The 24,157-nt window shown below is 35.4% G+C and overlaps 1 protein-coding gene across 1 annotated transcript; it reads left to right on the top strand.

The window, feature by feature from the left end:
- The first annotated feature begins 1,984 nt into the window (after positions 1 to 1,984).
- Positions 1,985 to 22,573, top strand: LOC132551212 (integrator complex subunit 11-like). The gene is made up of 18 exons (XM_060215326.1): positions 1,985 to 2,059; positions 2,899 to 2,910; positions 4,608 to 4,693; positions 5,180 to 5,253; positions 5,757 to 5,868; positions 7,180 to 7,296; positions 8,361 to 8,459; positions 9,076 to 9,249; positions 10,261 to 10,380; positions 12,191 to 12,286; positions 13,118 to 13,240; positions 13,804 to 13,893; positions 14,589 to 14,751; positions 15,986 to 16,096; positions 18,306 to 18,370; positions 19,155 to 19,297; positions 20,483 to 20,606; positions 21,328 to 22,573. The coding sequence occupies exons 1-18, from the start codon at positions 2,032 to 2,034 to the stop codon at positions 21,382 to 21,384; spliced, it is 1,794 nt and encodes a 597-aa protein (XP_060071309.1). The 5' UTR covers positions 1,985 to 2,031; the 3' UTR covers positions 21,385 to 22,573.
- The last annotated feature ends 1,584 nt before the right edge of the window (positions 22,574 to 24,157 follow it).

Below are 24,157 nucleotides of genomic sequence, written 5' to 3'. Positions count from 1 at the left end.
GTTCTTTTCTTCAATTAACAGCAACGATGTCATCGTTTGTGATCAATCTGCATTTTCTCCTCGGGAATGAAGGATTGCGATTAATAACTCTCTTCCATTTTGTCGTCACTTAGAATGCTTATCGTCAGTGGATTTGTCCATTTCCACACGTTTGATATCGAGTGAAGAAGGATATATGCAGTGTACAAAATCTGTCGACTATGATATTCAGACAATACGTTACAGACAAAAAGATATTTTATTCCACCTTTCAATCTGATGGGAACCGATGACAAGAGTTGGAAGTTGTTGGAAACGAACTGGGTTTTTTTTTTAAATACGTCATCATGCTAATTCATCTTTTCTTATCGTTCTTTTATTTTTAAAAAATGTGATATATGCAGATTTTTTTTTCATTAGAATTATATCAGCATCAAGATCAAAATGGCTTCCTTTCTTCAACTAGAAATTTGGGAGAGCTGCAATCACACAGCATTTGGCGTTTTTGACCTTGAATATCAGTTTCGAACTGGCTGTGTTATAGTGTATGTGTTAGCTTGTAACTACACTGTACTTGGCTGGCTATCAACTTCAGCATTATGTCACCGTGTGATGCTCAGTCCTATTTCCAGTACATTATACATCACAATAAAGACCATGTTTACAAATAAACATCAGATTTGTATTTTTGTAAGGCTCATTTTTCGTTATTTAAGAAAAAATCGAGGACACTTCGTGTATAAATAATATGGAACTCAAGAAATCCACTTATATGAAAAACACGTCATTTTTTCGTGAACATATGAATTCGTGGATTAAGTGTACCCGATAAATCAGTGAAAATAAATCCTCAACGAAAATTATTTTAAAGTAGCAGAAAATATATAAACCGCGAGTAAATTTCTATAAAACCAAAAAAGATTTAAAGAAAAAATAGCCTTGTTTTGATTTTGTTGTAAAACTGCATATTTCGTAAACAGAGCAGTCCAAAAATGTTTCAAGACGGAGCAAGATGCTGAATATCTTATCAGTTGGGACACTAAAATATTATAGGTCACAAATAAAATGTACTTACTATCTGGAAACGATAAAGTAACATTTTTTATTGGAAAATACCCACTCACGTTTGTCATGAAGCTTGGTTAGAGAAAAGCTGATGATCGCGTTGTGGGTTATGACTTAGGAAAGCGCCTGATTGATGTAGAAGAATATCTTGAGAGAATAGGCAAGCGCCTGATTGATGTAGAAGAGTATCTTGAGAGAATAATTAAGAAATGCTTTTCCCCTTTTAACAACGTTTTGTTACTGATGTTTTAAATGATGTGCAGCGCATTATGTTAAATATTTGTTATAAAAATGCAGTTTATACGTCAGTGAACAACAAAAAGGAAAACAATTACATATTATCGTTATCACGTCTCTCCCTCCCTCCCTCCCTCCCTCCCTCTCTCTCTCTCTCTCTCTCTCTCTCTCTCTCTCTCTCTCTCTCTCTCTCTCTCTCTGTGTGTGAGAGAGAGAGTGAGAGAGAGAGAGAGAGAGAGAGAGAGAGAGAGAGAGAGAGAGAGAGAGAGAGAGAGAGAGAGAGAGGGTGCGCGTGTGCGTGTATGTGTTTCTTCCTTATATAAAGATTAACAAATACAGCCATACGAAATTAATGCTGAAGTATAAGATTTAAATTGAAACAATATACAATGCAAATTCATGTTAATGAATTACAAACTGAAAATATATCAACATAACATTTTTCATAATGTACTGAACCAGGGACCCTGACTGAACTATCCCGTACAATGTACATTTACTTCATTTCAACCACTGGTTATATGCACTTGTATTAGTGCATTTTAGTTTTTATGACTAAAAGTATAAAGTTAAAACGTGTGCATATATTTAACTTTAAAAAGGTTAACAATTTCACAACTTGATATACAGGCTTCTTTCCGGCTTTAAAGACACCGCTATGCGATTTATTTATTATACAAACCAATATGGCGGCGCCCATGAATTCACATTTGTGATTCCTTTTAAGAGGAAATCTTTTGCTAAAATACGATGACAGAAATAAGAGTAACGCCTCTAGGTAAATAATTCACGAATTTTCAATTCTATTGCTGTTGGTTTGTTAATAGTTTTTTTTTCAGAATCCAAGGATGTTCCTAACGTGTAATATATCTAGTAATGAGCTAAATAGCCAGGCCCCAGTTGCGCAAAGCTTTGAATCGACAAGTGGTCAGTAAGCTTTTTCAATTGCTGCCACAGAAGAAATGAAAAGTTACACTTACACTCAATAAAATCCCTATGACCTGCCTCAACTAGTGTCAATAAATCTTTACGACTGGAATGTAATGCAATCATATTGGGGGAAAAAAAGAGAAAAAAAGTTATCAGTTAATGGATGTGAATTAACACTAGATATCACGTATTGGATGACACCCGTAGTTTTCAAACATTTAACAGACCTGAATTATTAGTCTGAAAATTCTGACCAGTCTGAAAACTTATATATATCATAACATTCAGATGTGAATTTAAATTTATGACATGACAGTAAAGACAATAAAGATTTAGTGATAATAATAAATGGAGGTTAATTCATTTTGAAATTTTTTTTTTTGAAATTTAATATAAAATGAAAGTACATGTGTCAAGGTTCCTAGATATTATCAACACAGCAAAGTCTAAAAGCTAGCTTTTGTGACTGTATGTTTGAGTGCCATGTCTACATGTATGAACAAATGTTAAGTTGAGCAACATCAAGTGGATGAACAGTACTATATGCAGGGTGACTGCCTCATTGTGCTCCAGGCGCACGTTCCACATATACTGATTAGTGTGTATCTCATGATTAAATGACATTATTTAAATGCCATAGACACATAAAGTATATTGATAATAATTTGAATTTTCTTTTCTTTTCAGGTGCTGGACAGGGTATGTAGAAAATCAGCATGATCCATGATGAACATTGACAAGGCCATAAATAAACTTTGTCATAATGGTTAAGATGTACTATACTTATTAAAAATTGATATTTCTTACAATACCATTGTGCTAAATATATCCTTTGTCACATAGCTGACAGTTGGTAGAGGCTTGGATTAATTATCATGTCAGAGACTTGGATTTGATTCCTGTTGAGGCACTTGGCAGGAATTTGTATTTTCTCTGCTCTTCAACAGTTAGAAAGGGAGAAATTATCTGTTTCTATAACAAAAATAATGACATGATTACTGGTATCCTTATCCTTGCATAAACATTTTTATTGTGGTATACCAGTGCATGTTCTCACACCCCCTCCCCCCTCCCCACCCTTATCCTTATGTTAACATTTTTATTGTGGTATACCAGTGCATGTTCTCGCACCCTCTTCCCCCTCCGCACCCTTATCCTTGCATAAACATTTTTATTGTGGTATACCAGTGCATGTTCTCGCACCCCTCCCCCCTCCCCACCCTTATCCTTGCATAAGCATTTTTATTGTGGTATACCAGTGCATGTTCTCACACCTCCTCCCCCATCCCCACCCTTATCCTTGCATAAGCATTTTTATTGTGGCATACCAGTGCATGTTCTTGCACCCTCTCCCCAATCCCCACCCTTATCCTTGCATAAGCATTTTTATTGTGGCATACCAGTGCATGTTCTCGCACCCCCTCCCCCCTCCCCACCCTTATCCTTGCATAAACATTTTTATTGTGGTATACCAGTGCATGTTCTCACACCTCCTCCCCCCTCCCCACCCTTATCCTTATGTTAACATTTTTATTGTGGTTTACCAGTGCATGTTCTCGAACCTCCTCCCCCTTCCCCACCCTTATCCTTATGTTAACATTTTTATTGTGGTTTACCAGTGCATGTTCTCGCACCTCCTCCCCCCTCCCCACCCTTATCCCTACATAAACATTTTTGTTGTGGTTTACCAGTACATGTTCTCACACCTCCTCCCCCCTCCCCACTCTTATCCTTGCATAAACATTTTTGTTGTGGTTTACCAGTGCATGTTCTCACACCTCCTCCCCCCTCCCCACCCTTATCCCTACATAAACATTTTTGTTGTGGTTTACCAGTGCATGTTCTCACACCTCCTCCCCCCTCCCCACTCTTAGCCTTGCATAAACATTTTTATTGTGGTATACCAGTGCATGTTCTCACACCTCCTCCCCACCCATCCCAGTACAAATTAATTCAAGCAATTTTTATATGTTATATGTTATCTGTAAAGAGGGCCAGAAACATTTCTTTGTAAAATTAAAGTTAACATAAAAGTTACATTACAGAAGTCACTTTATCAGTTTTGGTTTTTGGAATTTTTCTTCATATTAATTCATGTAGTAGAGTTTCCACCTATAAAGCCTGAGATTGAGAGGTCAGTAATTCAAGCATTAGTGGGTAGTAGAACATGGTTTTATTATATTTTTTTTCCTATTACGTGCTACTGTTGACCCTTTGAAGAATAGAGGCTATCAAGAGAGTGAGAGGTTTACTTGAAGATATCAAACCTGACTTGTGGTTTGTGGAAGTTGCCGAGTACAGGTTGCCTTACTAGTTGTGAGTTGTGAGTCAATTGGATGAGTGTCCACAACATGTCTTTCCTGTTACAGATTCCTTACATCTATACTTTATTTCAGATGTGGGCCGGAGCTGTATTCTGCTTTCCATTGGTGGTAAAAATGTCATGTTGGATTGTGGAATGCATATGGGATACAATGACGAGGTAGGTCTAATGTGTGATATACAGGGAAAGCAGTCCTTGTTTATTTGTAGAAGTTTAGAGCACAAGTCATTTTACAAGCCTTGTCTAGTAGGAATTTTCCTTTAGTCAAGAATAATAGTGCTTGTCCTAAGATCGAAAGGGTAGAAAAAGTCAAACCCCAAAAGGAGGCAGCATGTTTTTCTTTACTCCTGATAACATAGGAACCAAATGTAATGTAATACTCAGAAGCGTACTTTTATAGCTGATAACACTAGACCCACGCTGATTGTATAATGTATCATAGTGTCTGGTGAAATTCTGTATATAGTGTGTTATTGTTACAGTGTGTCTGTTGATGACATCATCTAGATCTACTTTGACCAACTATGAAAATCTGAAAATGATTATACATGTAGTTCACTAAAATCTTTATAATAAAATTTCTCAGTTATAGTTGAACTCGCTGTCAAACTTGTCTGATAATTTTTTCGCTTGTGTTTGTTACAGCGACGGTTTCCTGATTTCACCTATATCACCAAAGAAGGCCGACTAACACAACACTTAGATTGTGTGATAATAAGGTAAGACTTAATGCATTTTGTTGTCTTCCATATGGTCAGGTGTTTCAACAATGTCTTCTATAAACTTCTGGCCTTGGTGTGTGTAATTCCCTCAAACTGACGAGCTTTCTAATTGAAAGATATACTCAACTCCAAAAAAACCCTCTGATTTTGCAGCTAAATTTGTTTGTTGCAACTGATGTGATTATTTGTTCTATGGTTGGATGCCTATATTTTTAGGGATGTTCAATAATTTATTAAAAAGTAATTCTGGAAAGAATGTTGAAAATAAATTGAAAGGCTTTGGAAATACGTCTCTGTTGTGCTAATGTTTTGAATTCCTTCAGCATAAATATCTTGTAAACAATAAGGAAACAAATTTGCCAGCAATATTCTTATCAAGTTAGTGCATTGGTCATGATTTTCCAGTGTTTTATTAATAAGCATAATATGACATATGACATAAGAGACGAAACTTCTTTCATGTTGTACTATAAAGCGAATACATTTGTCTTGATTTTCAGTCACTTTCACCTAGACCACTGTGGTGCACTACCCTACATGTCAGAGATGGTAGGATTTGATGGCCCCATATATATGACCCATCCAACCAAGGCTATTTGCCCTATACTGCTTGTGAGTACAAATTCAGTGTTGTATGCAGTCAAAACTTTGTTGATTTGAACTGGGATAACTATTGAAGTACTTTGACAGCTGCAGCAAAATCCTGTCTTAATCCTGGTAAGAAATCTGTGGAAAACTGAAATTTGGAAAACTCAAACAACTATGGTCCTTAAAATCAAAATCTTAGTTCAAAGTACATCCTAACCTAAAGTTCTAAATTTCAGCGGCGAATAACACATTTAACTTCCAATGAAGTGGATAGGTAAACTTTATTTATTTTACAACCATCACAAAACCAGCACTAGGCTTATTTTAATCACTCTTGTTAGTCTTAGAAGTGTGAGGATGGGCTTATTGTGAAAGGAAACCAGAGTACTCGGGGAAATCCCACGTTATCAGGCAGGTGATCCTTTGCATTTTTGCATTTGATAAATCGAACATTGGATGTCAAGATGAAAGGGAAGTGCATAACCACGTCAACACCTGACACTCGTTATACAGATCTTTTATATAAAGGAACTCCACAAAAGCATTGAAAAAGTACTTAATGACACTTTGTAACTGTCAAGGTTCATTGTCCTGTGCTCAATCACAAAAGTCTTCTTCTTTAGAACATGAAGAACTAGATCTGCTAAGATTAAAATTCAAACAGAAAGGCCATATATTTGGTCTAATTTGGAAAATAATGTGAGGAAATGGGGATAAGATTTTCATGTACTTTGGATTACAGTACTGTACATACTAAAAGTCTTGTCAATTCATCTCTATCACATACTTTATACATGTCAGTACTAATACATTACATTCGGTTCACTTTTGTCAATTGTTTGATGAAGATGACAATGTTCTTGTCTTAAAGTGATAGTGTACTGCTATTGTGTTTTTATATATTTAAAATCCCTTTAAAATTATAAAATAGCTACAACAAGAACGAACTCTGAAAAATAAATATTCATCGAGATATTTAACGTTGTTTGAAAAACACACCTGTACCGATTGAGCATTGACCCCGTTTTGAGTACACGCAGATCTGTGACGTCACAAGATGAACACGAATACCGCGGGTACGTTAGTCAGCCATATTTGTTTACATACAACTGGAGTGACCGAGCGATTATATTCCGTGTTTCACACATGAACTTCTTATTGCTTAAGATGTAAGAAATTCATTTCTTTATATGGCTGAAATAAAGATCTTAGAAGGAAAAATTTTGCCAACATTGTTAGATAACTGGCAAATGACAGCGATCAATTGGACTTGTTTTTCAGTATCTAAGATAGAATCTTGTTATTGTTTTCCTCTGATTTCCATGTTGTTTTCAGGAGGATTACAGAAAAATAACAGTGGAAAGAAAAGGAGAGACCAATTTTTTTACTTCTGAAATGATCAAAACCTGCATGAAAAAGGTGATTGCTGTCAACTTACATCAAACAATGCAAGTGAGTGTTACCTTCTGGACAAAGTTGTCTCCCTTTACATTTTACAATGGTTTGTTTTGTTTGATATCACAAACATTTACATCAAACAATGCAAGTGAGTGTTACCTTCTGGACAAAGTTGTCTCCCTTTACATTTTACAATGGTCTGTTTTGTTTGATATCACAAACATTTACATCAAACAATGCAAGTGAGTGTTACCTTCTGGACAAAGTTGTCTCCCTTTACATTTTACAATGGTCTGTTTTGTTTGATATCACAAACATTTACATCAAACAATGCAAGTGAGTGTTACCTTCTGGACAAAGTTGTCTCCCTTTACATTTTACAATGGTCTGTTTTGTTTGATATCACAAACATTTACATCAAACAATGCAAGTGAGTGTTACCTTCTGGACAAAGTTGTCTCCCTTTACATTTTACAATGGTCTGTTTTGTTTGATATCACAAACATTTACATCAAACAATGCAAAAATTCTAGTTGTCTCCCTTTACATTTTACAATGGTCTGTTTTGTTTGATATCACAAACATTTCTGAAAAATTCTAGATATCTGTAATATATGGGATTAAAAGGCAGCACATTCTGGAGAAGGTCATTTTCATTCCAGATTGTTTTAATGTTTGTAATTTTCAATTTGCTACCTATTCATACGAGGATGACAGCCTTTTTTGTGAATTAGATAATATCAAATTTCCTCCTGCTGTCACAAGATGAATGAAAACAGTCAGGGTAACTGTACAGTAAGATCATAGGGCTCAAATTTGATGGTTTTTCTGAATATCTTTTTTGATTTCATGGATAAATACTGCTCACAAGTCCTATAATGAATGTCAATATTTTTCTGTTCATCATTTTTGGGCCAAATAAATCCATGAATTGAGAGTATCCAGGATTTAAACAAAAAAAAAATTCCCCATGAAGTTCAATGATTTTAGAGTATTTTATTAGCATTATCAGAAATCTTTTTAACAACACTGTTGCATATATTGAAAATTAAATGATTATGTTACATGAATGGCGTATGAATTATTTGTTTTGAAATTTGTCAATTCTAATACAACAGGTCGATGACGAGATGGAAATCAAAGCCTACTACGCCGGCCATGTATTAGGAGCTGCCATGTTCCATATCAAAGTAGGACAGCAGTCTGTTGTGTATACAGTAAGTTTTCTGACCTAGGCAATAGTTGATGCTATGACCTTGCAAGGTCAATACAATAACATCACCAGAGAGATAGAATGGATTGGAAAGGCTATTCAAATCCTCAAAATGATTACCAGTAAGTCAATCTTAATGAATTTTTGTTTTTGTAAAAACCTTCTTTAAATGACTTCTTCTCAAGAACCAATGGATGGATTTTGACCAAACTTGGCACAAAGCATCCCCATAGGAAGCTGCTTCAGGTTTGCGAAGAAAAAGGGCGTAGCCCCAATAGGGGCCCCAGGAGGGGGGAAAAAGTGGGTAAAATTAGATTAATCTTTAAAAATCTTCTTTGCATGAGCCAACAGCCAAGATGGCCAACCTGGTCTCTGTTTGGCTCAGACATTTTGGACTTCCTCTCAAGAACCACTGGGTGGATCATGTTCAAACTTGGTACAGATGTTTTACACACGTTCCTGCACAAGTGTTGTTACATTTTTGCAACATTTTAAAATCCCCAGATTATTGACATATATTCCTTAGGTGACCGTTAAGGCCCCTTGGGCCTCTTGTTTAGGATAGACGAAGCTTTTTCCAAAATGAAATTTCGTTATAGGAAAATTGTAATTATGTTTAGGGTGACTACAACATGACTCCTGATCGACATCTAGGGGCAGCATGGATTGATAAGTGTCGTCCTGACTTACTGATCACAGAATCAACATACGCTACAACTATCCGTGATTCTAAAAGATGTAGGGAACGTGACTTCCTGAAGAAAGTCCACAATTGTGTGGAGAAAGGAGGGAAGGTGAGTATATGAACAAGAAGATGAGTAATGCATTAAATATTGTGATATTTAAAAGAAAATTGTATTGAAAACAAAAAAAAAAGAGAAAAAGCCAAAAAAAACCCATAATAAGAAAAATGAAAAACCAAAAAGACCTTAATCATTAATTTGTATTGATAATTTATGTGTACCTCAAATTGATCAAATTCATTGACACAGTCATGTGATTTTTAGGTCACCTGAGACAAAGTCATGTGACTAATTGAGATTGTCCATCATAAGCAATTCACATTTTCGATTTTTTTATAGCCACAATATAGATTTTGACAAAACTTGTCCAAAACCATCCTTAGAGAAAAAGGATTTAAAGTTGTTTGAATTATGTCACTATTTACGAGTGGGATGTGTCACTACTTCCCTGAGGGATGGGAATATGGGATGAAAAAGAGGTAAATTTGTAATTTCTTGAAAATCTTCTATCGTTTAAGAAATGAGGTTGAGATAATGAGTTGTCACCTAGAACCAAACAAACATCTACACGTATATCTTGTCAACCCATAGAAGCTTCAAATTAAGTTATAACTACATACAGAAGGATTGTGTACAATATACAAATGGCATTCATAGTGTGTATGAATGCAATATCATTGACATTATTTGTAGTTTACTTTATTGGGAATGATAGCTAAATCAGTTAGAGCATAGCCCTACATAACCTTGGGTGAATATCTGAGGTGTGTGGTTGAACAATCCCTATCCTTGGTGGTAAGTGTTTTTCAGGAAGCTGAGAGACGAACCTGTCTGGGATGATGACATGGTTGGGACCGTAGGCAAGACACTTTACCCTAATTGCTCTGAATGGTTTAAAATGGGCCTCCCATTCGTTGTTCAGTACGGTTGGCTGTTAAAAGGAGATCTCACCTCAAAATAAATCAACTGTTCTAGGGGCAATAAGTGCAGCCAATAACCAAACAGACTACTTAAATCACTGTGATGTTGTTTGTCTTTTCACATTTTCTCTGTTGTTATCAGGTGTTAATTCCTGTGTTTGCTTTGGGACGTGCTCAGGAGTTGTGTATCCTGTTGGAAACGTACTGGGATCGAATGAATCTCAAGGTGCCTGTCTACTTCTCCCTCGGACTTACAGAAAAGGCAAGTTCCTATGACCCAGATTTATGTTATAAAACTTTAACTTATGATAAGATTACAGTAAAACCCTACATCCTCGAACCCTCATATCTAAAACACCCTCTACTAGACCAACTGTTCATTCAGACCTGACTCTGTCCTTATAAATTGTTTGCTATTTAATGTCAGATTTCTCGAATATCCCACATTCATTTTTGTCCTCACCCCTTCATATCCATTGTATTTTTCCTCCATTTTTGTCAAACGAGTGTCACGTTCGTCAAAGTTTACCTGTGTCACAAATCACTGCATCTTATATCAAGGTACCTGTTCTGATTGTTTTATTGGTTCTTATAAATCTGTATGTGGAGAGCTTATTGGCTGTTTGAAAAGAAGTTCAGTTTTTGTTTAAAACCAAACCAAGGCACATATTTAGCAGAGGGTATGGATAACGAGCCAAAATGATTTTTCACATACATTTATCAATCCTTTTTATATAGCAGATGTGGTTAATAACTCAAAATACAATATTAACAACATGGAGTCAATATTTTATCATCATTTGAAACAGGTTTTCAGCATTCAACCATCATTCTCATTGACTCTGTATTAGCAGAATTATTATCATTCTGTGTTAAATTTTACCACTAAAAAATTCTATCCTGAGAAACAAATTTTATACATTTTTTGGCCGGGTAGCACATAGTGCAAATCCGGGTTATAGTATGGTGAGTGTTGGGTGGGTGGGCGGGGAAAGGGGTACCAGTTTTGTAGAACCAACTCCTCCTAGAGTTTTTGACTTGGAAGCTTGAGACTTTGTAGGATGTTTATATATATATATTGAAGATGTGCACCTCCTATTACGGATTCATTCTGGACATTTTTCTAGATTTTCCAGGCGTTGGAACTTAGTTATTTTCTAAAACTTTTCTTGTTATCACAGTTTCTCAGAAACTACTACAAGAATCTTCCCGAAATTCCACATATAAATCACCTTGGGGCCCTATATGTCAATTGTCTATTTTTTGAACATCTCAGAATCAAAAATGGCTGCAACTTCTTTCTTCAAATGCCCTTCTTCTGCACCAATTCATAAAATACAACCAAACTTTCTCTTTTATAACAAATATTCTACATACTCAACAAATGAAACACCCTTAATTGTCTTATAAATACCATACCAACATTGCACTCATCCCACAACCTGGCCAATTTTGACTTTGCCTCATTTTCATCAGTTTAATTCCAGATTGTAAAATTATCGGTTTGTCAAAACTTACGAACATAAACATGGCTGATCAAAGAAAGATTATTTAATATCTCATTCATGGACATTGGGTGTTCCTCAAATTTATTGACATGGTCCCAAGGAATTTGACACTTAGTGAGAGTCTACTGTAAATACCTCTCATAAAAATCATTGCTCATTTGTTTATGTGTATTTCTACAGTATGGGATGACACGAGAAATAAGTTCTATGCTTGGTAGGTGCTGGAGGAAATGCAGTCAATTTATTTTGTCAATATGGTCCCCTCGTTTCCTGTTGGAACACTGCATGAAATATCTTACATTTATTTCACTGAATCTTAAAGAATGATATCAGAGAATAGGGACAAATTATTGAATGCCTACAATTTTGTCCCAGTGTCCCCCCATTTGCATGATTTTATCTAGCAATCTTATATTTGTGGGTTTCATTTTTGATTCATCATTGTATCATGAATTTGATATAAAGGAAATAGATTACTAGTAACCGAATTGAAAGCATGACACATTGAAGCAAAAACCCCAAGAAGTAGGGTTATTAATGACGATATGTGTTTACTATCTTCAGGCAAATCACTACTACAAACTTTTTATTACGTGGACGAGTCAGAAGATTAAAAAGACATTTGTACAAAGAAACATGTTTGAATTCAAACATATAAAGGTAGGTTTTATAGTAACTGGCTGAGTGTTACAAGTACAGGTCAAGGTCACAGATAGAAGTGAACAACTGTCTAAGAAAACAGCATCTATATACGTTTCACTGTATAAGAAGTGAAGTTGAGACTGATGTATATGGGGAAATATCTGCCTATGTTTATTTTAGCCCTTACATGTTCAAGCTGTAAAATCATAAATACTTGTGGGGATTTTTCCTTGATTTATAGATAACCGTGAATTCATATGTCCATAAACTGTTGAAGTTAGTATAAGTAGACTTAATGAGCTATGTTTATCCACAAAATCAAATGTCCTCAAAAACTTGATTTTTTAAAAAACCAAGAAAATTTAGACCCACGAAAATATATGATATTACAGAATACAATATATTTTTACTTCAATAAAATACTTTAGCCGCGATTTTTTTTTACCCTATAGGAAAAAAATTGATTGTAGTGAATGTTTCCTGTATACAGTTCTCAGCAAGGTTCATATTAAAGTGGTAATCCTATTTTAGTGTTTTGATGTTGAAAGTATTACACTTAAATATGATTAGACTAATTGTCACTTCTGTGTATTGTTTTACAAAGCTATTATTTCTGATTTGCATATTCACATTGAACTTAACTATTTTCCAGGAAGCGATATTACGCTAAAATTAGGTTGCACTAAATTCAGTATATTTTGAGGAGTATCTTTTGGGTAAACAAGAGTCTTATGAATTTTATTTGATATGTAATTGATCTGGGTTTTATTTTGTGGTTCATGATTTTGTTTATTGTACAGTATTTTAAGAAAGAGGATTTATTCTGAGTGACATATTTTTAATTAACAGCCTTTTGATCGGGCCTACATTGACAATCCAGGACCAATGGTTGTGTTTGCTACACCTGGAATGTTGCATGCTGGACTTTCATTACAAATCTTTAGACGCTGGGCACCAAATGAAAAGAACATGGTTTGTATGGCTGGTACCCACTGAAATGAACCTCAGAGTTGATCTGTTAGTTTTCGTGAATCTTTCATACTTCTTACCTGTGTGCTCTGAAAGTCACATAGGTTTTGGTTTCAACACATTGATGCTGAAGAAAGTCTTCAGTCTTAAAAATTTGTCCTGATACAAACTCAAGCGTTCATTGTTTAATGGGGCCACAATGGCACAGCCAGTAGAGCGTTGACCTCTGCGACTTCAGGCGAAAAGTTTTTGGAATGTGCTTCAATGCTTGATTTCCAGAGTAATTTGTGTTCTTCCAGAATCAGAGTATCACACTGGTCTGTGTCCTCGGGCAAGACGCTTTATCCCAACTGGTCTGTATAGCATAGGGCAGGTCTTCCATATGTTGCTCAGTGACTACAAAGGGACTCACCTCAAAATTGCACTGTCTGTTTACAGGGCGAAATACCTAGCAATCAAATTATAGATGTTTAACTCAGGACTCTATGAGTTTGTGTTTTATAAGATAAATGTTTAGAAACTGTACACATTCATGTCCTATTTTTTTGTTTCATATTGTTCCATAGGTAATTATGCCTGGATACTGTGTGGCTGGAACCGTGGGACATAAAATCCTGAATGGCATTCGTAAACTGGAGATGGAGAACAAACAGATGGTGAGAGAGTAACTCAATAGGTTCTGTTTCAGTCATCAATGGTTCCATTAATTTTACACCTAATATGCCAAGTTCTAGAATCATATCATTCACACCTAGTTAGATGTTTTTAAACATCGTATTTCATTTCTGTGATAATCTTCTCTGAATTTGCATTTTATCCAATATTAAATGAATTCTTTTACTGGCCATGGCTATGGTTAAGGTTGCTTTCACTTAAATGGTTGAAACAGTCGATGTGGGTGAACCTGTAAGAGAAATGCCTGGTACAGATGGGGACTGAGACTGACCTGTGGAATATTTGGTGTGTGCAGTTTGAGGGTCCAATTGTACCTGTCCAAAACTAGCTTACTTAATGGAATGAGATTTCAGAATTTCAGCATTAAGCAGGGTCAATGCACCAACATATTTCTGATAATGTAATGCTATTTAGTTTCAGTCGTAATGGAAGATTCTTTATTTTTTGCTTGTTCTTTGTTTTATGTTTGACAGCAAATTCGGAAAATTTGCACATTGAACTTTTCATATACCTATCTCAATATCCGGTAAAGGTCCATTTGTTTATTACAGAAAAATTCTAGGGTGCCTGAACTGGGTTTTGCAAAAGCAGCTTAGGAATTTCATCAAAACTAATATGAAGTAATGTTAAGTTGTATTTTGAGAATCTTTTTTATCTCCCTTCCCTTGTGTTTCAGTTGGATGTAAAATTAGCTGTGGAGTACATGTCGTTCAGTGCTCATGCTGATGCTAAGGGAATCATGCAGCTTATTAGTCAGTGTGAACCACGTAATGTCCTGCTGGTTCATGGTGAAGCTGTCAAGATGGAATTCCTCAAGACAAAAATCAAACAAGAATTTAGTAAGTCTGGCTACATGTAGACTCTTTAATAAGTGTGTAGGTATCGCTAATGTTTTTCTATCAAAGTCTCTAATTTTGGTTTCTCAATGAGACGAAGTTTTTCACTTCCATAGGTGGTTAGGTGATGTAGTGATAACACACTTGTTTTTCACCTAGAGGTCTGAGGTTCTATTTCCTGAGTGGACATGGAAAGGTATGGGGTCACCTGCCTGACAGCACAAGTATTGAAGTATCCTCCCACAGTGAGACCCCTTACACGCTTTCATCCGAGCCAACAACAGTTATTATCGTCAGCTGATAGCTTGTTTCACAGTTGTTGTAATATGAAGTTATATTTTAATATAATATACATAAACTTTATGTATTTTACAACAATTGTGAAACAAGTTATGTCAACTTACACTAATCACACTTGTTGGCCTGGATGTAAGCGCGCGAGGGGTCTTATTGTGGAAGGAAACCGGAGTACCCAGGGGGAAAACCCACGTGGCCAGGCAGTTGACCCCTTACCTTTTCACGTCCATTCCGGGAATCGAACCCCAAAAGGCTAGGTTAAAGGTGAGTGCGTTACCACTGCGCCACCCGACCATGTATGTTCTGTTGTTTTATAATTAATGCATATAAATTTTTGTCTCTGTGCAATCATCCAGAATTTAAAGAATGGGAGATAGGGTGACCTCCATCTCCTTCAGTTAATTTACAAACGATAAGAATAATTGTAGGTTCCAGTGCTTAAGTATCATCATTAAGTCACCTGAGACAAAAATTCTGACCTGTTGCGATCACCTTTTATCCAGGGTCATGTGTTGTCTGTTCTAAACAAGTGACATTTTTCTCTTCTGTAGAACCCCTGGACCAATTTCAAAGAAATTTTGCATAAATCTTTTATGATCAGAGTTGAATCAAAATTGTGAATTAAATTGTCCCACTCCCCTCCTCCTGCCTGAATGATGGGTCCAAAAGCAGTTGAGTTGACTGAAGTTTAAAAAATTTTCTCAACAACTGGGTATGCTAGAATCAAATACACTTGATGTATGGAATGATCTTATTGTGCTTTACAGAAATGGTGAATTCTATAACCCAAAGGTGTCCCATTTCTCCCTTGGGAGATGATAGATTTTCTGTATAATTTGATAATAGTTTTTATCACTCCTTCTTTTCAATCATCATTCAAACAAAAATCGTCCGTACCATGTGTTTCCAAAGGAAAATATGCCTTTTGTTTTCTTCGAAGGTATCGACTGTTTTATGCCTGCCAATGGTGAAACTGCTGTGATGGACACAAAACACAATATACCTGTAGATATTTCCTTGTCGTTGTTAAAAAGGGAATCGTCTAAAGTTGGTAGGTATCATTGAATCATAGCTATTTGTGCAGTATAAGTTTACAACTCCAGATTTACATGAAAAAGTAGGGAGTTCAGGTTGCCTTGCTAGCCTTGGCTTGTGGGAGCTTTTGTTTGTTCAAGTGATAGAGTGACCGGCTAGAGTCTGAAGAGTCATCAGTTCGAACCCCAATTTGGCAGAATGATTTACATTATTTTTTTTTTATAACTATTTACATATGAGACAGCAAGACATCAAGTTCTGCATATAACCCATCAGAAAAATCAGACCTCTGATAAAAGGAAGCTTGTTGTGTTTGAATATATTTTCATCCTGTTTTCATCCATTTTTTAAATTTTTAATGTATCTGTCATATTTTGACCCAAGAGTGATTAATTATATCTCTTAGTATCCAAACTTTATTGCATAACACATAAAATTTTTGAGATTTTCTATCTTGCCCCCAAAATGGGGAATAATCACAATTGTGCTACATGTATACCAGGTATATGTAAAAGATATTTTAGTTTCATAAAGAAAGTGACCAACTTATTATTTTGCTTAATTGAACAAAAGATGGATTTAAGAAAAAAAATATAAATACCTTTGTTTATGAACACTTTTGTTTTGCTTTGCCTTGTAATTATATTGTTTACATGTATGTTTGTTTAAAGAACACCATATTAAATGAAAAGAGTTAAAAAAAAAAGAAAAATTAAAAATACTAATTCGGTTTAGAATTTGTAGATTGTCTTAACCATAGAATGAGAGAAAATTTTGACACATTGTCGGGGGAGTTATCTCCCATTTCTCTGCATGAAGATCAGTGCTGCTGGCTTACTGCTGGTTGTTTTTGTTTAGTAGTGGCAAGCATATTCATATTGCTGTTGTTATTATGCATAAGTAATTTGTACAAGCATACTGGGATACTGAACAGGATTTGTCAGATAGGGGAGAGGTAGATAGAGAAAATAAAGATGGCACAACCAGAGAAAAAACAAAGAAAATGTTTTCTCTCCATTGCCTATAGCTTGTTGATTGATGTATATGGTTTAAACTGCAAAACCAAAATTGCATGTCCAGGAATAACATTTAAAAAATAAATGTCATCACTTTTGGTCTGATTGACTTACTGACAACTACTTGCCTAATCATTTGAAATGTTCCTGCCAAGTTTTCATGGTGGTCTCGTGACTTGTGTACGCCTTTAGGTACTTATCAAACAATAATTACCATGTCAGTTGAATGGCTGGATTCATGTGCTAATACATTTTTTCTGCTACCAAAATACATTTTCTAAAATAACTGGGTAAAAATGTGATAATGGATGAAATAAAATATGAACAGAGTCTGAATGACAAATTTTGGCATTAAGATGAAACAGGACATGATTAAAGTGTCAATAAACACAGTATTTTCTAAAACCTGATAAAAGTAGGTTGACATTCAGGTCTGACTTAAATTTACACCTTCTACTAGAATGACTGATTGTTGGAAAAAATTGGAGATTTCATTGAAAGGGAAGAAACTCTTTTGGAACTGTAAACTAATTTAAAGTAGAATGAAAATATGGATAAATTTCATAGAAATTCTTGTACAATTAGGTCAATGAATTTAATTACTGCTTTATGGTAGTAGAAATTATTTTTGTCTGGCTAATCTGTAATCAGAACTTGCCAACGAGATGTCAGTCTTTTATCAGTATACAGCATATAAAGGCTTAGAGATAATTCAAATATGTTATGTTCAGCCTAGTGCTAAAAATAGTCTTCATTGGCAGTATGACCAGAGCTGTTCTCAAGTCACTTATGGATGTGTCAGCAAATATGAGGACATCACATTATGGGACATGCATTGCATGAATTTAAATATTTGATATCTGATGATCGGGTATATATATAACTGAAATTTTATTTAGTCATTTTGTATGAAGGGACAATATTCCAAAGAGCATTTACTTGTGTAACAACAGGTGAAAATCCCAGGCGTTTGGTTTAGTACTTCCTTTCTGTGGCGTTTTGTATTTCTCAGTAAGCTAATGAACAGACTAGCCTGTGCTGTCATGTCCTTGAGCATGGCATTTTACCTTGATTACTCTGGATGGCATGTAATGGGCCTCCCATATGTTGTTCAGTGAGGTTGCCACAGTCTACTACAAGGAAACCATGCCTCAAAATGACCCTTGTTAAAATAAAAACCAAATTTGCACATTACTATTTCTTTCACAGGTCTGCTTCCTCCTGATGCAAAGAGGCCGAGGGTTTTACACGGGGCTCTGGTGATGAAAGGCAGTGTAAGTTCACATTTTACTCAGAAGTCATAACCTGACATATTTCACCATATCACACATGTGTAGTGATACCTTGATATCACAACAGCTCAGTTGGCTGTGTATGAGACAAATATAACCTCAGATGAAGATTTAAGTGTGGTTTGATCTCTTCTAGGGGTGATGCACTGAATAACATGAAACAGGCCTCCAGCATGATGTTCAGTGAATTAACAACCAGAGTTTATATTTAATAGAACAAGGACTGTATCTTTAAAGCTGTGATCAGACTATAAATATTCAGTAGAATAATAAGTACTTGTTTTCACTATTTGTACAATGTTGCTATATTACCCTCTTACCTCAACTTAAGAAGGTTAAAGGGAAAGGGACGTGAAGTAATCACCTTGTGCATCCATGCACAAGAGTGTGTTTATGTGTGATAACCTTGTGTACAATATCTCAGAAACCTCGAAACAGATTTAGTTCTGCTTTACAACATTGCATTACTACAGTAAGGTCTTTAACAGGTGAAATTTTGGTGGTCATTGGTCAAGGTTTAAGGTCAAAATTCACCCTTGACCACTTTGCAAATAAAGAGCTTGTGAACAAGACTGGGTGTGGGAATATATATCTATGTGGGCACCTATTCACTTTGTTTTTGTTTTTCTAAATCAATTAATTAAAATTTTAATTAAATTGAATTAGTTATTTAACTTCATCATATTCTATAAAGAACTGTCAAAATTCATATTGTAACAAAAAAATCACATTTGAATAAGTGTTTTCTTCCACTTTTGTGAAATAGAAGCTGCAGTTGATTGATCCAGCAGATGCTCTCAAGGATTATGGTCTCGCTGAACATCAGCTCCGATTTACCTCCACATTATCATTTGACGAGGAAGGACCAACAACAGGGACTGCTGATAAAATCTACCAACTTGTAAAAAGGTGATGCACTGTCATATACTATGTAACATTAAAGTTTTGTGTGTCCTTTCTTTCGTGGTGAAATCCTAAGATATCATTTCAAGTGTAAGAACACAACCAGGCTGATATCCAGTGGGTTTATTCATGCAATATTTTTGTGAATATGTCACTAGTGTAATTATACCCTGGAGCATTTTTCATTGGTTGGGCCAATCAGAAATTGTGATGTCATAATATGGATAATGACGTCATTTTAAAAACTGAGAGTGATGTAACAAAATGACTGCCTCTGTCTAATTTTGTCAATCACATTCACTTAAAACCCTTTCAAAATGTAACTTTCTAGGTTTAGTGATAAAAAGTATCTTTTTGTTTTCATTTCATGTAAGATTTTATGAAGCTTTAATATTTTTTTCTCCCCAAAGTTTGCCAAAATAAAAACCACAAAATCATAAAATCTTGTGTAAAATAAAACTTTTTTATGATTGACATTCTTTATATGCATTATTTATTCTTTTTATGTTTTATTTGTTGCTTTATATTTTTATTTGTCAGTATTTCCATACAACTTATGTTTTGCTTTTTGAAAACTTTTATGAAATAGTGATAATAATCTTAAACTGTCAAATCCAAGATGGCTGCCTGTCAGCAATTTTGTTTCACTGATCAGTCCAAAAATCAAAACATGATAGTTAGGTAACATGAGAAACCTACAAATGAAATTTGAGAAAGATCCATCCAGTTCTTCTCAAGAAATAGCAATAACAATGTTTCATTGTCAAAATTCAAGATGGTTGCCTGTCAGCCATTTTGAATTTTCTGATCAGTATCAAAATCAATTGGATACAAAAAGAGGCTGAGAGAAATTGCAGCCTGTCAGCCATTTTGTATTTCTCATCAATCCCAAAATCAGAAGGGCACAACCAAGGAGAATGGTCATATGAAATTTTAGATTCAGCCTGTACTTTCAGAGAAATAGTCTTAGAAACAGTCATTGTCAGAATCCAAGATGGCCACCGGTCAGCCATTTTGTTTTTCTGATTATTCTGTAAATCAAAAGAGCACCTCAAGGGACCAAGGGAAACCTTAATGAGAAATTTGAGAAAGATTCAGCCTGATATAGAACAGTGATAACCAGAATAGTGTAATTGAGTAGCCCACCCGTTCATGATGTTTGGCTAAAAATGTGTTTTTCACCTGTTACAGCCAACTGAAGGACTTTCCCACTCATTATTCATCAGACGGAAGTATCACAATTTCCGATTCAGTCCTGGTGCAGGTGTCAGGAGATCAAGAATCAAAGTCAGTGCTAGTGTCATGGTCCTATGAGGTAATTCTTAAGCTTGTCTTGTCTTCTATTAATGTCTCTGTTGTTTTGTATCGGGGAGAGGGATGGGGTTGGGTGGGTTGGGGGAGGGAGGGAGTGTGATGTTATGCAACTTATATGTTGTCTTTTAGGGCAATGAATTAAGTCAATCATTCATCAGAGACCAGGCCCCGCTAGTTAGAGTTAACTAGTGGTTAGTGAAAAATTCACGTTGCTGTCATGGGAAGTACAAGCGTGTTGAAAATGACACTCAAAATATATTGATCTGTCTTGTCACAACAAATATATAGCTATCAAATGATAACTGATGTTTCCAATGTGGATTCTTACCTGAAAATTGTCACTTACCTCTTGTTATCTCTAACCCGCCTTTCAACAAACCGAGGCCTGGTAGCTGAATTGGTAAAGTATCTGTCTAGAACCCACAGGATCCTGGATTCAAACCCTTTGTTTATCTGTGTATTTTTCCACTCCTATTACTGATGTAAAAATGTATTATAGTGATAAAGTTGTATTAATGCATGATTCACACTTGGTTGATGATTTGTTGATAAGAAATGAATTAACTTCTTATAATCCAATATATTTATCAAGGAGTTACAGGAATATTAAATGTTTATCTTTGTGAAGTTTATGGAGTTTGGTGATAAAGTGTTTGTATCTTAAGAATTCAAACAACAGGCAGACTGATCGGTTTATAACCTTTTGCTGGTCTTTTTTCCAGGATGAAGACGTTGGAAGTTATCTATTGCAGTTGCTGAAATCGGAACTAGTTACCTGAAGTTGTCTTATCACATGATATAAAGTGATGTGTTTAAGGAGGCCAACAGGATCTGGTGACACCTTTAGTGTAAAATTTGTGTACTAACAGTGCTAGAACTGAAGGTGGAATGGGAAATAGTTTATTTTGATAAACTTTAAAACAAACTGAGGAGAATGGAATCACATTGATCTGGTCATGGATACTGAATGTCACTTCCTAAATATTGACGTCTTGATGTGTTTATCTGGAAATAATCCCAATAAGAATTTCCTGATGTAAATATAATTATACTGACGTACAGTCTTAATCTTGTTTGTGAGAAAGGGGACCTGTCTGATTGTGAGAATGGGGACCTGTCTGATTGTGAGAATGGGGACCTGTCTGATTGTGAGATTGGGGACCTGTCTGATTGTGAGAATGGGGACCTGTCTGATTGTGAGAATGGGGACCTGTCTGATTGTGAGAATGGGGACCTGTCTGATTGTGAGATTGGGGACCTGTCTGATTGTGAGAATGGGGACCTGTCTGATTGTGAGATTGGGGACCTGTCTGATTGTGAGATTGGGGACCTGTCTGATTGTGAGATTGGGGACCTGTCTGATTGTGAGATTGGGGACCTGTCTGATTGTGAGATTGGGGACCAGTCTGATTGTGAGAATAGGGACTTGCCTGAAAAGCTAATGTTGTGTTAATCCAGACAGATTTATTTCAGGAGAGTATTTCCATAACCTGAATTTCCCATTGTAAGTGGTGCTTTATATCCCAGAATTTTTACTGAGGATGCTGATGGTATCCATACACAGCCTGTCACATCACATCGTATAGTGATGTCATCAGTGACTCTTAATTGTGATGTCATTTCCTGAAGGATTGGATTAGGTTGTGTCAGGGTTCAAAGGTCAAAATAACCATTACTATTAATAAAGAAATAATAAATTTGAATGGAAACAGGGAATTTATGTCTAACATGCTTTCTCTAGTTTTCAAGAAAATGTCTTTCGCATAAAAATCTTGAGTATTTATATCATATAACACATTTTGTGATATACATCAATGTTTTGCTATATTTTCATCAAATTCTAGATGTGGACATTGTAAAGTGTAAAATACATATTCAGATCTAGATGTTCTATAAAGATGGTAAATTTCTCAGGTCAAAAGTTTTGTGAATTTCTTTTAAAGTGAAAAAATCATATTTCAAGGAATTAAATTTCATGATGTGTATATAAAATAAATACAAATGTCTCAATATTCCATGGGTTTGATTTTTGTGATCACCTTAATGTACAGTGAAACAGCAACAACGTCATCCCATCACATTTTTTATATGGTATGTCTTTTCATTATCGATTGTACATCTAACAGCATTATGACAATTAGATAAAACAAATTGACTGTGTATACTGACTTTCTGTGTCATAGAGCAATGTATTATACTTGGATATTGGTGTATACCAAACATTCAATATGTTTTTTTCTGATTTTGACCAGAGTATGACAAATAATTGATACCAAAGAAATCATATCATTAGATAATTGTACAAAATCACAATTTAGGAGTTGCAAAGATAAAAAATAAACTAGTTGAAAAAGTGATTGTTTAAACAATTCTTACAAGTAGACAAGACGGATGAGTTTCTGTTGTATTCGTAGGTATTCTACCTCCATCCACAGAGTTGTCTCCCCTTTTACCTGTTAATTTTTTTTTTATTGTTTCCCTTGTTCTACTATAGGAACGTGACATGACTTACTTGGATTGATCAAGATTTACGTTGTAGTTGTCATCCGTGATGAAGAAAATATTTACCCATTTGTTAAAAACCTAGTCATGTTCTCCGTGTACTTTTTAAGATATGCAACCATGGAATCAACACGCAAAGTAACGGGCATCTCGTCCAACTTTATATCGCAAAAAGAAATACAATATTTCTCTACACCATAGGTTTGGAACGTTCTTCTGTATGTTGCTATCCAGAAGTGAGCACAATAGGGAAATTGAAATCATCATGCTTATCATACAGCTTCTATGAAAGCTGTACATGTTGGTTTCATTGTAGTAAGAGATCGAGATAGGCAGCTGATGTAGAAGAGTTGGTTGTAACTTTGATTTCCAATCAGATGGGTATATACAATGGACGTGGTCGATAAATTTCTTGTTATTTTAAGACAAAACAAATATATCTGAAACAGATATTGCAGGATTTCACAAGGTCTTTATGACCTGTTGTGACAACCTCTCAGAAAAAATTCAGCTTCATGAAAATAAAAAATGAGAAAGCCAACAGAGACACACAGCTGGGTATGCCAATAGTCTGTCGAAAGATCTTGTCACCTAATTCGGCGAAGATGTCGTATGATTCAATTTATTTCATTGTATGGCCATACTCCAATTCCTACACACACCTCATACAGTGCTGCTCATTTGTGTATCATTTATACATATGTAAAAATTAGAGTTTTAGACCATCATCATTAGATGGTACGTCCGTGGTCTGTGGTCCAACTGTCCGTCTGTGAATAACTTTTGTAACCACTATTTATTGAGAAGTATTGGATGGATTTTTCTCAAATTTCGTATGTAGGTTCCTCTTAGTCACTAGTTGTTTGGTACTGATCATAAAAAAATGGCCGGCAGTCAGCCATCTTGAATTTTGCCTAGTAAAGATTGTTATCCCTATTTCTTAAGAAGTGATGAATGAATCTCTCTCAAATTTCATAGGCGTGTTCGCTGTAGTCTTCACTTGTGCCAGTTTGATTTTAGGACTGATCAGATGAAATAAAATAAGGTGAC

Source organism: Ylistrum balloti, unplaced genomic scaffold (genome assembly GCF_031769215.1).
Source record: "Ylistrum balloti isolate Yb309-2 unplaced genomic scaffold, AGI_CSIRO_Ybal_v1 Utg370186, whole genome shotgun sequence".
Taxonomy (NCBI): domain Eukaryota; kingdom Metazoa; phylum Mollusca; class Bivalvia; order Pectinida; family Pectinidae; genus Ylistrum; species Ylistrum balloti.
Note: the sequence above shows the minus strand (reverse complement) of the source record. Positions and strands in the feature narration are given on the sequence as shown.

Bases quoted from the DNA above. Each gene is read 5' to 3' on its own strand.
- LOC132551212 (XM_060215326.1), top strand. From the start codon at position 2,032: ATGACAGAAATAAGAGTAACGCCTCTAG. The intron at 4,694-5,179 runs GTAGGTCTAATG...TGTTTGTTACAG, and splicing joins ATATGGGATACAATGACGAG to CGACGGTTTCCTGATTTCAC. The intron at 20,607-21,327 runs GTAATTCTTAAG...TCTTTTTTCCAG, and splicing joins TAGTGTCATGGTCCTATGAG to GATGAAGACGTTGGAAGTTA.